General features: G+C 32.8%; 1 protein-coding gene across 1 annotated transcript; it reads right to left on the bottom strand.

Moving 5' to 3' along the window:
• Positions 1 to 982: 982 nt before the first annotated feature.
• LOC131280178 (olfactory receptor 4C11-like) lies at positions 983 to 19219 on the bottom strand. The gene is made up of 3 exons (XM_071218349.1): positions 19207 to 19219; positions 18382 to 18473; positions 983 to 1933 (listed from the first exon to the last, which is right to left on the bottom strand). The coding sequence occupies exons 1-3, from the start codon at positions 19217 to 19219 to the stop codon at positions 983 to 985; spliced, it is 1056 nt and encodes a 351-aa protein (XP_071074450.1).
• Between the last annotated feature and the right edge of the window lie 347 nt (positions 19220 to 19566).

Here is a 19566-nt window from a genome sequence, read left to right as displayed (position 1 = left end):
GGGTTCTCCTTACTTCCACTATCTGGAGAAAAATACTGTGGACAATCTCTAAATGCCTATCATAATTTCATTCATTTCATTTACACTGTACAACTTTAAATAAAATAATGCCATATCATTAATTGACTTTAAACCTGGTTCTTCATTTCTGCCCATCACTCCCATAAAATATGCTGCATCACTGATATATTTGTATTTTTATTTAGTCTTGATGCCATACATTATTTTACTTTCTAAACACTTAGAGTTTAAAAGTTCTGTTGCTGCAGCTTTTTTTACACCAATCATAGTGAATATGTCAAGACCCATTGTAATACTATAAAGATAAATATCCCACAAATAATCCTTCAGTTATCTGAACACAAGCAAAGAATGATAAAAAAATATAAGTACACTTTTAAAAGCCTCTGATTCAAAAATATGAAACTTTTAAAAGACAAACTAGTGATAAAGTAGAACGGATGGTCCTGGTAGACTGAGTTACTTTGCCCTGGAGACATAAAATAGGAAGCTGCATAACTATGGGGAAATGTGTTAAAGATAATTTAAGCATTTATTTAAAATTTTATGAATGATTAGAAGTTGGAAAGGCTATTGAGTAAAGATCTTTTCTCTTAATAATACAGAGTGCAGATTCAGAGTTGGGAAATAGAGTTAATAGACAGCAATGCCTAAGAGGAGCTCTTAGGAAAAGAACAAGTCAGACTGATGTCCACAAAACTTCCAGGGGCAGTTGAGAACATAGTAAAAAGTAAGTTAATCAGCTGCATTCTATATTAAAGTACATATGGGGAGGCAGGCTTATCTGAATTAATCTAACGTGTATCTTTCTCCTGTACAGAAAAGGTACCTTAACATTCAACTTCTCTACAAATTATTTTTTAAAAATAGCAATCTGCATCCTCATATACATTGCATGTCCTTCCCACATAATTGGATACTATCATATTTGATGTATGTACCGAGTTCATCTAATCATTCCTCAGAAAGCAATAAGAGCCTCAGGACATCCTTTGAATTCTGAGGTAATTTTAATACTCCATAACTTTTTCATGGCATTTTTCACTTCTGCATTCCTTAATGTGCAGATGAGTGGGTTGAGACAGGGTATTCCAATGGTATAAAATACTTCTACCATCTTGTGCACGGAGAAAGTGGTTGGGGGGCATGTGTACATGAATGCACATGGACCAAAAGATAAGATGACTACGGTGATATGTGATGTACACTTTGAGAGGGCTTTTTTCCTCCATTCTGCACTGTGGTTTCTCAGAGAATGTAAGATAACAATGTATGAGGTTATTAGAAGCAAGAAACTGCTTGAACAAAGGGCCCCACTATTGGACACCAACAGTAGGTTGATCACATAAGTGTCCATGCAGGCAAGTTTCAACAAAGGCTGTAAATCACAGCAATAATGATCAATCAAACTGGGTCCACAGAAAGGCAATCTCAAGGCCAGGACAATCTGAGCTGTAGAATGTATGAAAGACCCTATCCAGGCAAGAATAATCAGGATGGTGCAGACCTGCCGTCTCATGATGGTTGGGTAGGGTAAGGGCTTACAGATGGCCACATATCTATCAACAGCCGTGAAGATGAGAACAAAGATCTCCATGATGCCAAATAAATGTGGTGCAAAGACTTGAGTCATGAACTCATTGTAAGATATGATTTCCTTTGCAGAGAGAGCATCCACAATTAGTCGAGGGGCTGTGAAAGTTGAAAAGTAAACATCAGCAAAGAACAAGAAAAATAAGAAGTACATAGGGCATCCAAGGCTCCAGCTGAACTTGATAGTCACAATAATGAGCAAATTCCCCATCATGGTTCCTGCATACAAAATTAAGAAGATTACAAACACTATTATCTGTCTCATTGGATCTTGTGTCAATCCTAACAGTATGAATTCTGTTACACTATTATTTTGATGCTGAATTGTTTAAGTCAACTTGGGGAAAGGACAGTTTAGAGAGAGTTCATCTGCAAAGAGAAAAGAATTAATTTTATAAAATAAACATATTTTAGAGCTTGAATATAGGCTTGATCATAGAATCCTCCCTTACCAATGGGTAAACAGTACTTTTCTCTGCATTGATTTTTTTTCTGAATGAAATAAACATCACATACCTATTCAAACTATTTGCATAATTGTATAGGAAAGTGCAATAAGACAATGATAGAAAATTAAATGATTCTTCAGACTTAAACATTAAGTTTTTGATTTGGCAAAAGTAAATAATTTCATAATCCAAATGTCTTTCTTTAGTTTTCAGCAAGGACCTATCAATATTAGAGAAAATATGCATAATTTACTTTCATGAACTTTTACATTTCTTGAACTTGGCCATCCATTCATTAAAACTCTTCTGTAAAATTCCCAGCATTCCATGAATGATTATCTAAACATTTGAGAGCATATTCCATTATAAAACCTACACACATTCATATACAGAGATTCAGACAATAAACTTATGATTTTAGCTTGTCAAACAATTTTTGGTGATAAGAGAAAAATCATTCCATGAATAACCAGCCAACAATCCAGTCAGCCTGGTCCAGCATATTCATATTTGCAAATATGGCCTGGAATAATTTTAAATATTTTCCCTTTTACTTTACTTCTTCTACCCTTCTGGCTGTTTCCAGTTCTAAATTCAACCTCTCATTCAACTTTGTATATTTTTACCATACTATGTTGATCAGTTAAATTCTTCCCCTTTATTCATTATTGCTCTGACTTTCTCATCAATATTTCCTAAGACACAAGGAGACACTGAGACTATATTTGAAGAAAATGAGATAGAGAACATTTGCTCTAAATCAGGACATTCTTTTAAATTCCAGTTTTACAGCTTAAGCACCAGGAATATATAAAAATGATTTCAGAAAGCTCTAAGTGATAGCTAAAGCATTTCAATAGGACTTCTGTCATTTCTTTTCTTGCTATCCCTTATTCTTACTTCAAGGAAGAAAAGACAGAAACAGAAAGCAAACATTTACTTATAACTAGCTATATATCAGATACTGGTCAAATTGTTTTATGTCCATAGCCACATTTATTCCCCTGTAATAATAGCATAGTCAAAAGCAAAACTGGTGCCAAATAGGTAAAACATATTTGCAAAAGGTAATTTCTTCAATTATAAATAAACTCCACAAATCAGTATTAAAAAAGGACAACACAAATAAATAAAGGACCAAGGAACGATTTTTATAGGAGACAATTCTTTTTGTTGAAATAATTAAACACATGAAAAGATACTTAATTTCATTCATAGGTAAGTATATGGAAATAAAAATTCCAATTAGATACAGTTTTCATCTATTATATAAGTAAAATGATCTTTCGATAAATGTTTATTAATATGTAGTGCTGGCAGACAAGTGGGAAACAGTAAAGCTTATATATTTTTAGTAGGAGTTTAAGTGTATACAGTCTCTTAGGGGATGATTTCCAACATCTATAACATTACAACTACACATAGAAATCAGGCCAATGATTCAACTTCCTAGAGATGCACTTACTCACATGTAGTAAAAACAATCATTGTGGGTCATGGTGGTTTGAAGTCGTATGTACCTGAGAAAAACAGTCTCAAATCTAATCCACTCCTGTGGGTGTAAACCCATTGTAAGTAAGGACTTATGATGATGCTACTTCAATTAAGTTGTGACCCTCCACATTCAAGATGGGTTTTAATCCTCTTACTGGAGTCCTTTGTAAGAGGAATCTATGTATACATAGAAAGTCATAAAAGGAAGAAGTTAAAGTCATCAAAACCCAATAGAGAAGGGAAAGTCCAACAGATGCTGCCATGTGCCTTGCCATGTGATAGAGGAGTCGAGGATCACAGGCGATTGTTCTTTGGGAAGAAAGCATTGCATCAGCAGTGCCTTGATTTGGATATTCTCTTGGCCTCAAACTGTAAGCTACTATATTTGGATTGTTTAGAGTTAGTCCATTTTATGGTAGCAGCTTGGAACAGTCTAAGAAAATAAAACACCATCATTTTCATGGCACTAAAAGAAGAGGAACAACTAAAATGTGCATCAGAAGGGGAATCAATAGGTCAGAGATGATATTTTTATGCAACCATTGATAAAAATGAAGCATATACATAGACAATGGGCTCTAAAATATATTGTAAAGTGAAATAACTGAGAATAGATCTATATGCTTAGAATGATAAAATATTCATTAAAAGCAGGAGATTATGTATTACACCTGTTTTTTTATATAAATGAGTTGTGTTTGGAAGACTGCCAAAGAAAGCCAAATAGCTCTAATGTCTTTGGAGGAAAACTACTATCTAAAAGACATCACAGAATGGAAGAAGACCTACTCTTTGAGATATGTCTTTCATTAATATTTGAAATTATGCCATAAACATGCACTGTATTAAAAACAATGATTTTAAAAATCTTCTCTTAGCTAATGATGTGATTACAAATTTCTGTAGCATATCACTGAAACTTCAACACTGTCTTCTTACATAGGTTGTAGGAATATATGCAGGGAAATATTGGTAAACTGGTGAATCAGAGATACACTTAATTCTGTATGTTAGTGCTCTTAACCTCACACAGCATTATTTTGTCATTAACTATAGGTTCACTGACATTCCTGAAAGTTTTCCAAATATATTTCACAATATATTTCTTTTAACAAAAAGAAATGAAAAATTGTTTGAAGTTACTATCAACTAATTATTTAGATAGAGCCATATATGCAGATAGATATAGATGATAGATAAATAGAGAGCGAGACAGACAGACATGCACACAGATGTGTAATTCATGTAACTGATATGGAGTAGAAGGACATACCATAAGAATCACATACATTTGAATGAAGAAATACAAGGACATGGATTTCTGTCTATTTGTTCATTGCTGACTTTATGCATCTAGAATAAAAGTAACTAATATTTGTTGAATGAAGGAAAGGATTAAAGAGGATTTCCCATAGGTACAATTATATAATGTCCCACGCTATTTTATACTCACTCTCTATTGAGGAGATGGGGAGCCTGTAACCTACTATTTCAATGACATAACCATCACCTCCTTGAAATATTTTTTGGAACACCCAAATAAATATTATTTCTATTGCTTGTCCCTTTCACTAACAACTGCAAGAAAAAAAACAAAACCCTTACCTTGTAGTGCTCATTTCCAGCAAAAAACTTACTTCCTCATCTTTTATTTCCAGTTTCTCATTTTAGATTATAAATCAATCCTAGAAAAGTCTATACTTATTAAATTTTTCCACAGTGCTTTGTATATCTAAAATACTTACCATAGAATTGAACATATTGATTTTCTCCAAGTATTAATAAATTCAAATAAAAAATGCCCCTAAAAAACCATACCAGCTTTTTTTGCAAAGGTTAAAATGTTTACCTGTTCTCTTTTATTCCCAAGGTAAGTTGGATGTTGCTTAACTCAAATAAGAAGAAAAAATGCTTCTAAAATGCTGATTATTCTGGAAACACTTTTTGTTTGATCCCACAGAGGCATAAGTTCTAACCTGCCTGCTAAGTAGTTCCCAGTTTCACCCCAACTTTCTGAAATCTACCATCATCCAAGATTTTAACTACAAAATGCTTAATTTTGCCTTCCCTAGGAGAGTATTTAACATGAATGGGGCAAAATATCTGAATCTGGGGAATATCCCTACAGTGTTCCTTCCCTCCCAATTAATCACAAGTCAGATGTGATAAAGATCTTAATCTTCAATTTGTCCTCTTAGATTATGGGAAAACAAATAGCCTATTTTTGCAATTGAAGGTGTTAATTGGGCCTTACTTGACAATTTTTGACAAGAATAAAAAATGCATGTTCATCTAGTACACAGATCTTGGTTTCCAGTACCATTACAAAATAAAAGGAAACAGGACTCCTGGGAGAGTTGCTTGATTTTAGAGCTGTAACAAGGAATGTAAAAGATCAACTGGAGCATATTTTCATGCCATAAAGTAAGGAAGAATTTTTAAAAAGCCATAAAAAACAAACACAACATACACACACAATGATAAGGATATATCCAATGGATATGGGACTTATTGAACAGAGCTCTCAGTGACCAAAGCTGGAAAAAAATTGTGCAATTAAATAAATTGCACACTATTGGATTTTAACCCCATCTACTAAATTAATATCAATGAACACATACTGAAATAAATCTATGATTTATTAAAATATAAATAAGAATATTCAAATCCCCCTTTAGAACATGTCCAAATCATCTATGTAGATATTAAACTCTCAAGGAGGTAAAGAATAACTCTACTCTTTATTATGGTATACACATAGGAACTTTCTTCCAAAGAGTACACTGTGGAAAATGGGGGTGTGATGGAGTAAGTTTATAGTGGAGAATCCTGGCAAATATTACCTCAGTTAAGTTGATGAAGGTTAACTTCAGAAGTAAATAGTGTGGAGCAGATGTAGCTCAGTGGCTGAGCACCTGCTTCCCATGTATGAGGTCGTGGGTTCAATTCACAGTACCTCCTAAAAAAATAATAAGAGCAGTGACTGAGGGGGGAGACTAGGATTTGAAAAAAATAAAAAATAAATAGTAAGTTCGATAGTGTGTATACTTGATATGATGTGATGAAATGGAATGTTCCTTTTGAGTTTCAAAAAATCTATAACCCGAATCTCATCATGAAAAAACAATCAGAAAACCACAGGTGATTGATAATATCTAAAATATTTTTCCATTCCTCTTTATGATGTGAATGATATAAAAAGCAAGTAAAGTCTGAGAAATTATCACTATCTAGAAGTGCCTAAAGAAACACAATCGCTAAATATAACATGGTTATCTTGGATGGGATTCTGGTATAGACAAAATATGTTAGATTAAAAAAAGGAAATACAGGCGGCGGACTTGGCCCAGTGGTTAAGGGGTCCGCCTACCACATGGGAGGTCCGCGTTTCAAACCCGGGCCTCCTTGACCCATGTGGAGCTGACCCATGTGCAGTGCTGATGAGCGCAAAGGAGTTGCCGTGCCATGCAGGGGTGTCCCCCGCGTAGGGGAGCCCCACGCGCTAGAAGTGCACCCCATAAGGAGAGCTGCCCAGCATGAAAGAAAGTGCAGCCTGCCCAGGAATGGCACCACACATACGGAGAGCTGACACAACAAGATGATGTGACAAAAGAAACACAGATTCCGGTGCCGCTGACAACAACAGAAGTGGACAAAGAAGACGCAGTAAATAGACACTGTCAGTAAGTAGACACAGAGAACAGACAACCAGGGTGGGGGCGGGTGAAGGGGAGAGAAATAAATAAATAAATAAATCTTAAATTAAAAAAAAAAAGGAAATACAAATAAATTGTGGATTTCAGTTGATAAAAATATAAGCATTTATTAATTTGTTGTGACAAATGAGCTATATTGATGTACAATTATAATAGGAAATAACAGGGAAAAATGAGTGTGGAAAATATGAGAACACTAATATATTTTTAACATTTTTGTATATGTAAAATTATTCTAAAATAAAATATTTATTTTAAAATTGTGAATAAATGGTACTATATGTATAATTCAATCACCTTATCAAATACTCAATGTATGCCAATTATATATAAATTTATAGTCCTAAATGACAGGGTAAATATATTATCTGAGATATTAGTTGGTAGAGAAGAAAATATTCCCTCTAATTTTCATCTATAATTTTACTAACATAAACTAAGCAAAGGAGAGGAAAAAGGTATTTGATATCTTTCATGTATATAATATTAAAAGTCACTATAATCAAAAATCCACATACTAACATTTAAATCTGCTCCACAATTCTTTAAATCATGAATATTTCCTGTAAGTAAAATGAGGCTCAGAGATAATACGCAATAGAGAATAATAATGGTGGCATTGAACTAATACTTATGTAAAACAAAAGTCTCAGGTTTTATACTATTATTTATTTAATTAATAGGCTGCTTTAATCTAGTTTTAGGTTTTAAGAAAAATTGTGAAGAAAATACAGAGTTCCTTATAACCGCTCTGCCAGTTTTTCCTATAGTTAACATCATGCATTAGTGTGGTACATTTGTTACAATTCATGAATAACTATTGATACTTTATTATTAAATAAATCTGTAGTTTACATTATGGTTGATTCTTTGTTTGTATCATTTTATTTATTTTCACAAATGCAGCTCATATGTCCACCATTATGGTATCATACAGAAGAGTTTCAGTACCCTAAAAATGTTCCATGCTCCACCTATTTACCCCCTATTTTATTTTAAATTATGTAATTTGTATGTATTATATGCATTGTCCTTAGGTGTAGGATATTGGATTACTAACCTTTTTAAAAATTTTAATAAATACTGGTAGATAATGTTAAGTTCAATACTATGAAATTATTTTGTGCCTTCCAGTAAATTAGGCCAGAGTTAAAACCTAGAAGAAATGTTATTTGAGTTGTCTTAAAGGATTAGTTACAGTCAACAAGATAAATAAAGAGAAAAAAGCATTCCACAGAGAAGGAACAGAAAGAATATCCATACCATCTCACTTCCTTATCAATATTATCCTAGTCCATGTATTCAAAGATATCTCATAACTCCTGTCTCTGCCCTATCTATATTCAAGTAGATATTTGTTTTGGATCTCCTTTTTTTTCTTCCTACCTGGTTCTTTATGATTTGATTTTTCTCCTTGTTCCCACATATTCCTGCCTAGAAATAGATAAAATTCCTCTTGGCCTTTAAAGTCCATTTTCAGGAGCCAGCTATATTCTTATACAATACATATACTTAATTTTCCATTTATTTATTGTCTGTAGAAGCTATATCAAGCTTCTATAGCAAACCCTGAAATCCAGTTACCAGAACCAATAGTTTTCCGATTTATAAAGGAAAAAGGAGTAAATGAACGATTGATAACATCCAGAGAATCTCTCTTGCTGATAAATATCCTTGACTTAAGGGGAAGGGGCGGGTCCTTGCCAACAAACCTGATACCATAATTAATATCTTACACATCTCTTTGTTTACCTTTCACCGGAAATTGGATACTAGTTTTCCATAGGTTCTATAGCTCAGTACCAAACTCAACATTATCCGTAACACAGGGTTTTAGTTTCTCTTCCTTTTTTCCTTATAGTTGTTAGTCCTTCCCACTTTCATTTTCAGTATTGGTTTTGAAGCTAGAAACAACCAAAATTTACTGATTCTCCAACTCATCATGGAGATGAATGACAACAGCAAAGTACCAAGGAATCTGACAGGATCATTTATTTGAGGAAAGGCAATAATTTCAACCTTAACTACTAGCGGTAAACACTAAACAAAGTCTGGTTGGAAAAGTTGCTAAAGAGGTATCTGAAAATCAGATTATAAAAAGTGACATGTGTCATGCCAAGGAATTTCAACTTCATATGTAGAATATAGAATATTATCAAAGGCTTTTAAATGAGTTGTAAAATAGAGAACAGATTTCAAGTGGTGAAATGTTGAACAGGAAGAATAATTAGCATATGGTTAAATCCTAGGAAGAGAAAATAAATCTGAACTAGGCAGTTGAAAGTAAAGAAAAAAAGGAAACAAAAAAAAAATCCTTTCTAGATCACTTAGGAAGTAAAAGTCCTCTGGACATGGAGGGTAATGAGTTATATGTAAAAAAATAAGTGTTTTATTAAAAAATGTCCTCTAATTTTCTGGTTAATGGTATTTTATATACAATTACATTCATTCAGAACACCCTGTTCAAGTAAAAAAATCCAAAACAGACTAAGACATAAGGGAAAACTCAGAAATACATTGATTTTGATACATACTTATACTATTTATTTTTAATAAAGTTTCAAAGGCAATTCAATAGAGAAAGTTATATATGTTTAACAAAAGCTGCTGCAGCAATTAAACATGTATGTATTAAAAATGACCTTATATCCCTTGTATGAAGGAAATATTTGACAAAAGACAAAAGCCCAGTAGTGAAGCACTTTACATTACATACAAAAAATTAAGTCAAAATGAATTATAGATCTAAAAGTAAAACCCAATAAAATATAAAACTTCTAAAAGAATGTGTAGGAGATTATCTTTCTGATCTTGGATTAGATATGTTCACAAAACCATATCTATAAATGAAATAAAATGGAGATATAAAAATTAAGAATTTTTGAAAGAAACTGTTATTAAAAAAAGAAACATCCGTAGAACAGACACTTCACCAAAGATATATGAATGAAAAAAAGAACATGAAAAGATGTTCAGAATCATTAGCAATTAAGGAAACATAAATTAAAACCTCAATGTGATGCCACTACACACATAATAGAATATCTAAATTTAAGAAGCCCAATGATTCAGTGTTTGTGAGACTGTAGAAATACTGAAATTCTCATAGGCTGCTGACAAAAATGTAATATTACACAACCACATTGAGAATAAATTCAGTAATAGAATACTACACAGGTAATTCTAGAAAGGTCCTAGGTACTCAATATTGTCTAATACACTTGTAAAGTGTATCTCTGCATAATAAAGTTTGTTTTTATTGGTGCTAGTACATAGGCATGTAATTGATTTTTGTAACTTAATCATGTTGACAGTCACAATGCTGCTCTGCCTACTATTATTTCTATTAACATCTGTAGATCCTCTGGGTTTTTTGTGTGAATGATCATACCATCTGCAAATAAGATGAGTAATATTACCTCTAATCCATTTCTTAGTATCAAATTTGTATTGTCTCATTGTGCTGGTTATGGCCTGCATAATAATATGACAGCATCATTGTCTTATTTTTTTTTAATTTTAAAAAGAATGTTCTAACTTTTTCCTTCAGATATTGCTTTATGGAAGGTTTTAAATAAATATTGTTTTTAGTGGCATAGAGAATCACACAAAGAGTTTTGCTGTGAAATTATTTAAGTACATTACATGATTTTTCTGCATTATTTAAATAATTGATTTTTCAAATTAAATTTCTAATTTTGCAGATAAAATTGATCAGTTTTCCAGTAATAAACCTAGAACACCTAGGATACACTTAACTTGAAATTGGAACATCAATTATTTTTCATCTACCAAGTCAGGGTAGTTTTGCCATATTTTGTTAAGTTCTTCTAGAGTCCCAATTTTGGAAGGAAATGCACCAATAATTAAATTTTCTTCCTTATAACTATAATGTGGCAAAAAGAATTAACATTATTTTGCTTTCAACTTTTCTAAGGAAGTCTTTTTCTAAGAGTAGAAATTTATTTTTGAAAATATGATAATTTTTTATAAACCCATTTGTGGCTGATATTTCTTATATGGCATTATTTTTAATTGGTACAGTTTCTTATCAGTTATATAGTATCAAACTTTCATAATTCTTTTCAAGTCATTTTTGGTAATAGTATTTTACTAGAAACATCATTTTTGTCTACATTTTGAAAACTTGGTATTTAGTTGATGATAATAATCTAAAGTATTTGTTTTCTTTTTTTAACAGTAAATTTCAGTTTAGACCTTATTTAGATTTCAGAAAAAATGCACAAAAATAAAGCTAGTTCCCAAATCCAACTCCCACACCCACACACACTTCATTTCTCCTATTATTAACATCTTGCATCATTGTGATAATTTGTAACAATTGATTAATGAATATTATTTATACTTTACTAAAAACTAAAGTCTCTAGTTTACATTAGGATTCACTTTCTGTGCTGTAGAGTTCTATGAGTTTTAACCAATATGCAATATCATGAATGCACCATTATGGCAACATACAGAATATTTTCATCACCTTAAAATCACCCTGTGGGACTTCTTAATCCTTTCTTCTGTTGTCATGAACCTTTGGCATCCACTGATTTTTTCACTATATCTATAGTTTTGTGTTTACCAGAATGCTACTTAGTTGGATTCAGCCATTACATAGCCTCTTCAAATTGTACATTAAGGTTCTTCCATCTCTAGTCTAGATTTGAGAGCTCATTTCTTTTTATTGCTGAATAATATGTCTATGTACTAAAGTCTGGCCATTCACCCATAAAAAGGCATTTTAGCTGGTTCCAATTTCAGGCACTATAAAAGAAGATGTTATTAACATTCACATGCAGGTTTTGTGTGGGCATACATTTTCAACTCTGTGTAAATAAATACATAGGAGTGTCATTGTTAGATAATAAAGTAAGTCTACAGAGAGCTTTGTAAGAAACTACTAAAGTGTCTTTCATACTGGCTGTATAATTTTACATTCCCACCAGCAATGACTGAGAGTTCTTATATACCACTTCCTTGCCAGCAGTATGGTTTCTTTTGGGAAGTCTCTGTTTAGAGTAGTTTATTACTATTGATTTTCAACAGTTTTTAAACAGCTAAATAAGTTAAATAGCTTTTAACAGTTCTTCCATTATTTTGTATACAAGTCCTTTGGCAGATATGTATTTTGCAAATATTGTCTCCCAGTCTGTGGTTTGTTTTCCATGGCCATGGCCCCCACTTCTGCCACATTTCCTTCTCTTTCCAAACCCACAGCAATGGCCTGTTTATTGTTATGGTAAGCTTGATGGTTCCCCACAGGTCTCCTAGGTTTTTAACTTTTTAAAATTCTTTTTTCTTTCTATTGTTCATCTTGATTACATTCATTTCTCATCTTCAAGTTCACTGATTCTTTCTTCTTCTAGGGTCAATTGGCTGCTGAAACTCTCTAAGAAATTTTTAATTTGAGTTATTTGGACTTTAACTCCACTATCCATTTTGTTCTTCCTTATACTTTCTCTCTTTATTTTAATTCTTAATTTTCTCCTTATCATTTTCCTGATATTCTTTAATTCTTTCTCTGAGTTTAATTTAGTTCTTTGAATATATTGAAGTTTTTTTATGTCTCTTTATGGCATGTCTAAAGTCTTGTCACTACTTTTAATAGTTTCTGATATTTCATCTTGTTTCTTTCTTTGGCCCTCATTTCCTGCTCTTAATTTGTCTTGTAATATTTTATTGTACATAATGTATTTTATTACTTAATGCCTTAACTCTGTAATTTAGTATTTTACTGTCTATTCTTTAAGTTCTTCACAGTTAGTTGTATGACAGAGGTGTACATCTGTGCCAGTAGCTAACAAACAACTAACTCAAATAACATGCTTGGCAAAATGCCTGGTTCTTTCATTGATAATTTAGCCCTCCTACCAAAAAAGTTAGCCTTAGGTGAAAGTACATGGTGTCTTCTGCTTTTCTGAGCTTAAGTCTTATTGTGATCATACATTGTGGATTTAGGAATTTCCTCTTTTATAGAGAAACACATATTCCCTCTACTAACTGTGGAATAGACTTTCCCCCTTTTTGTTGTTTTGTTGCTTGTCTTGAAATCGATAATTATTTGTCTCAGGTTGCGTCAATTTGACTGTTTCCAAAACTTCTTTAGCTGTCCACAAGCTGCTCCTGCCTGCAGGACAAGATCTTCAGAGGGGAGCCAGAAAGGGGTAACCTAAATTAGCTTCTCAAGCTGTCTTCCAACAGTATGACACTGATATACATGCATGTATTAGTCTGAGTTTTCAAGAGAAGAGAACTAACAGGAGATATCTATAAAGAGTATGAGATTTCATAAAATTATCTCACATGACTGTGGGGTTGCATGAGTTCATATTCCAGAGCGCAGGCTGCAAGACAGGAATTCTGATGAAGGTCCTTAATGAGTTTCATAGGTGATATGGCTTTTTGAAGTAGAGGTGGGAATTCTAGCCCTGAATGCTAAAATCACTTCTCATTTTAAGTTCTTTAACTGATTAGATGAGAATTCATTCGTTGCTGAAGGGAATCTCCTCAGTTGATTATAGATGTAAACAACAATCACTGCAATCAACTCACTGATTACTAAAGCCTATGAAATGTCCCTGCCAGCTTCTCCTAGAGAATCTATCAAAACTTTCATCAGAGTTCCCAACTTACAGTCTGCCCTATAAAATTTGCACTTTCCCATGCTCACAGTCAAGTAATCCAGCTCCTATAAAAATTTCTTAATAGTTATATTTATCCTTTCAGTTCTGTTTCTGTAAAGATCCCTGATTAATATACTTAGAAAGATAGGTGATTGAGTAGCAAATTTCATTCTATCATGGTTTTTTTTTTTTTTTGCCCCCACATTGCAAAATTTACTTTAAGTGTCTGGGAGATATTTGAAAATATGTCTTGATAAAATGACAGATCTTTTATGTAAATAATTGAATATTAATGTTCTTGTATTATACAGGAATATAAGCAGGAGATGGTTGTCAAATGAGAATTATCTTCCCAAGAATGGAAAAAAAGACAATCCCTTGCCATATAATTATGTGGAAGATATACATTAGTATATTCTAATTTGATGTAGGATCTTGCTGGATAGTGAGATACTCTGACTTTTCCATAAGAGGAAATGTGGGGAGAGACACCATGTCAAATTCTTCGAGGTAGTACCCCTTCAATCCTCCTAAAAAGATGTAAAGTGAGTTAGAAAATCAAACTTCCTTCCTTACTGCTGAAATTTTCTATGTTTCTGCAATTTGGACTAGATTCAGCTGTGTTATTCTTCTGGTGATCTCACTCAATAACACTCTGACAGTTCAAACAGGGTGTTCAGTCCCAGATAGCCTCATTCACAAATGAAGCAATTGGCATATGTACCTTGGTTCTCTTTCATATGGCCTTTCATTTTCCAGTAGACCAAACTGGTCTCTATCATACCATAACTGTATCACTGCTGTGGTTGTCTCACAAAAGCTAAAGGTTCAAGGCCCCTCATGGCAATGCTTAGGTGTTATACACAGCATTTTATTATATTCTGTTCACCAAAGCATGTCACAAAGCAGATGAAATGATGGGGAGATGCACTTCACCATTGAATGGGAAGAGTTGGAAAGTTGGCATGGCCATTTTAAATAAATTACACTGTGGTAAATAAATATTGTTTATTTCTTGCTCATCAATCCATTTTGCATGATACTATCAATATAGTTGACCGTTCTGATATTTTGAAGAATATTCAGAAGATTAAATCCCCTGGGATTCTAATATGAACAAAAAAATGACAGGAAAAATGTGACCCAGGGCAAAATGCTATTGTCTTTTGCTATGTAAAGGTTAATTTATTTTGTTTTGCCTTTTCATATAGTTAGAAAAGAATTCATTCACAAAAGATCAGACCTACAAACCAAGTGCTAAAGGTTCTGACAAGCTAATAAATTTTATATTCATGGCAATTTTTATTGGGGCTGCCACCTGCATGATATTATTGTAGAATACAGTCATATGTTACAATTTATCTACTTGTTGCATAAGCTAGACCAAATAATCCAATGCTGATATTATGGAGGCACTGAATCTTATGAATATATGTTTGCTATTATCTATGGGAAATCTTATAAAATATCATTTTCTTCAGATTTTCTGCCTTGTCGGTGATGTAAGGATTTTCAGCAGAATCAACAGATGGATTTCTCCAGTTACTAAGTATATCTGTTTCAAATAAACATACCGATAGTGGGGAAATAATCACAGGACAGTAAAATAGTCAAGCTACTCTTAAGGAGTCTTAAACTATAACTCAATTCATAAAGTGGCCTTCAAGAGAATCCACTCTAACTGGAGGATAATGATAACATTTTAGGTCCTCATGTATCATTGACAGGCCCAAACTTATATTAAACAACCATAGAAATGAACGAGTATTCCTCTTGCCCCAGTGCATGATTCCTCTGAAAAATGACCCCTATCTCATATGTTCCTTTCTCCTAGGAAATTCATATATCCTTGTGTCATTTTCAGTAATCTATTATTGTGTCTGAGTTTATGGCATTTTTCACTTTTGCATTCCTTATGTGTAGAAAAGTCATTTGAGAAAGTGAGTTCTAATGGTATGAAATACTGTCATGTTCTTGTCTATGGGGAAAGTGGTTGGGGAAAGTATATACATGAATGCACATGGTCCAAAAAATAAGATTACTATGATAATGTGGGAGGCACAAGTTGAGAAGGCTTTTTTCCACACTACTGCACTGTGGTTTCTCAGAGAATTCATGATGACAATGTATGAAATCATCAGAAGCATGAAAATGCTTGAACAAATGCCCCCATTATTAAATACCAGCAGTATATTGATCCCATATGTGTCCATAAAAGGAAGTTTCAACAAAGGCTATAAATCACAGCAATGATGATCAATCAAGTTGGATCCACAGAAAGGCAATCTCAAAGCCAGGACAATCTGAGCTATAGAATGTATAAAAGACATTATCCAGGCAAGAATAATCATGATGGTGCAGACCTTCTGTGTCATGATGATTGGGTAACTTAAGGGCTTACATATGGCCACATATTGATCAACAGACATGAGGATGAGGACAAAGATCACCGTGCAGCCAAATAAATGTAGTGCTAAAATTTGTATCATGCACTCATTCTAGAATATGATTTTCTTTGCAGTGAGAACATCCACAATTAGTTAAGGGACTGTGGAAGTTGAAACACAGATATCAGCAAAAGACAAGAAAAATCAGAAGCACAATGTCTTCCAAGTATCCAATTTAACTTAATGGTCAAAGTAATGAGCAAATTCCCCACCATAGTTCATGCATAGAAAATTAAGAAGATTAAAAGCACCATTTTCTGCATCAAAATATCTTGTGTTAATCCTAACAGTATGAATTCAGTTACACTGCTGTTTTGCTGCAACAATTCAGTTGATTTGGAGGAAGGACAGGTTAGAGAGTTCATCTGCAAGGAGAAAAATTAATTTTATAAAAAAAGCACATTTGGAGCTTCACTATATGCTTGATCATGGAACTTCTCCTTATCAGTAGGTAATCAGTTACCTTTCTGAGTATTAATGTATTTCTGAATGAAATAAACATCATAATATTTATTAAAACTATTTCCTTAATTACATAGGAAAGTGCAATAGGATTTAATGAAAAAGTAAATGACCTCTCAGAAATAATAAACCTTAATTTTATAGATTTGGCATGAGTTGATAATTTTCTGACCTAAATTTCTTTCTTCAGTTTTCAGCAAGGACTGTGAATATTAGGGATAGTGTGTTACAAAAAGAGAGAAAACCTAATTATTCTACCTCTCAAGTCTTTCTTGTTTGCCATTCTAATGCAACCTCACATTCAATTTTGTACTTTTTTTAAATCATACTATGTTCTCCATAATTAAAATATTCTCATTCATTATTTTTCTGAATCTCTCATTAATATTCCCTAAGATACATGAAAACACTGAGACTATCTATACTTAAGGAAAAGGAGAGGGGTGCATTTGCCGTAAGTCAAAACGCTATTTCAAAATTCAGGTTTACAGTTTAAGCACAAGTGATATAGAAAATGAGCTAAGGATCTCTGAGCGGTAGTTAAAACTTTTCAATAAAATCTTTATCATCTCTATTCTTGAGTTTCCCATCCTTTAATTTCAAGAAAGAGATGACAGAAACAAAAAGTGAACCTAATTATTTATTTATAACTAACTACATGCCAGACACTATACAAGTTATTTTGTGTACCTAGCCATATTTGTTCCCCCCAATAATAACATAGTCCAAAGCAAAATAGTGTGAAATGGGTAAAAAATACTTGTAACACAAAAGAATAATTTCTTCAGTGATGAATAGATTTCGCAAGTCAGTGTTAAAAATGACAATACAAATGAAAAATGAGCTACAGAATCATTTTTATAAGAGACATTTCTCTTTATCATAGTAATTAAACATGAAAAGATATTCAATTCAATTCATAGTTAACTACAAGGAAATAAAAATTCCAGTTAGACACATATTTCATCTATTACATTGTAAATGATTTTTTTGTTTGTTTCAATTTTTTAAAAATATTTTTTTATTTGAATACGTTGGAGAAGCTTTGGAAAAGTACAACTGATGTGACCTAAAATGATCTTATGATGAAAGTTGTTAATATGTAGTGCTGGCAAAGGTGTGAGAACCTGTCAATCTCATATAGTCTAGGTTGGTGTTTAAGTGGGCACATTCTCTTACGGGGTGATTTCCAACGTCTAGAACATTATAACTGTACATAGAAATCAGACCAGTGATTCAAATTCCTAAAGTTGCACTTATTCCCGTGTACAAAAACAATCACTGCAGACTGATAGTTTTTAGGTATATGCACCAGAGAAAAACATATCTGATGTGTCAAAACTCAACATAAGTACTTTCGTTTGATAATGCTACGAGCCATAGAAGTAACCGCTCTTTAATATGTGCCTTCTCTTAATATTTGAGGATATAGCATATTCATGCATTGTATTAAAAAAAGATTTTTAAAATCTTATCTTAGCTAATGATTTGATTACATATTTCCTGTGTCATGTCACTTTGACCTCAAAACTGTCTTTGTCATAGGCAGTAAGAACAATAATACACTTAGGGAGCTCAGATAGGATCGTGAATCCGATATAGTAGTAGTTCTGGATTTTTTGGTCTTAATGTCATACACCAGCACATTGTCATTAACTGGAGGTTAAAAAACATTATTGAAAGTTTTCAAAATATATTTTTTGTCAAATCTCTTTAGCAAAAAGAAGTGAAAAATTGTTTGAAGTTTCTATCAACTAATTATTTATTTAGAAATAGATACATAAATAGATTGAGAGATGCTAAACAGACAGACATGCACACAGGTATGTAATCCATGCAATTGATATACAATAAAATGACATACCATAAGAACGACTTGCATTAGAATGAACCAATATAAGGACATGGATTTCTGTCTATTTGTTCACTGCTGAATTTACACATCTAGAATAAAAGTAGTTAATTAGTTTTTATTGAATGAATGAAAGGATTAAAGAGGATTTCCGATAGGTACATTTCTATAGTGTCCCATACTATTGTATACTCACTTTCCATTGAGGAGATGTGAAGTTTGCAACCTACCCTATCCATGACAAACTATCACCTCCATTAAGTATTGCCTGGAAACTCCAACAGATATTTCTATCTGCTTGTCCTTCTGACTACCAACTACTAATAAGCTTCAATATGTAGTACCCATTCCTATCAAGAACTACTGCTTATGTTTTACAACTTCTCATTTTAGATTGTAAATCACTTCTTGCTCGAGTAAGAAAAAAAGATGCTTCTAAAATGCTGATTATTCTTCAAAAGTGTCCATTTGACCTAAAGAGGCTTAGGTTCTCACCTAAGCCCTGCTAGCTTTTTCCCAGTTTAATCCCACACTTACTGAAATTCACCATCGTCCAAGATTTTAACTGGGAAATGCTTCTCTTTTGCTTTCACTGGATGAGTATTTAACATGAATGAGACGAAATATCTGAGTCTGGGGAAAATCATTCCCTAAAATGTCCCCTTCCTCTCAATTAAGAAACATCAACAAGATGTAATTAAAGAGGTCAATCTTCAACTGCTCTTCTTAGAATATGGGAAAACATGTGACCTATTTTTACAATGGAAGGTGTTAATTTGTCCCTAAATTAAACTTCTTGACTATAATAAAAATCCATGTTCACCCAGTGCAGAGATCTTGGTTTCCAAGACCATAATAAAATAAAAGGAAACAGGACTCCTGGCAGATTTGCTTGAT

This window comes from Dasypus novemcinctus, chromosome 10 (assembly GCF_030445035.2).
Source record: "Dasypus novemcinctus isolate mDasNov1 chromosome 10, mDasNov1.1.hap2, whole genome shotgun sequence".
In the NCBI taxonomy this organism is placed as follows: Eukaryota; Metazoa; Chordata; class Mammalia; order Cingulata; family Dasypodidae; genus Dasypus; species Dasypus novemcinctus.
Note: the sequence above shows the minus strand (reverse complement) of the source record. Positions and strands in the feature narration are given on the sequence as shown.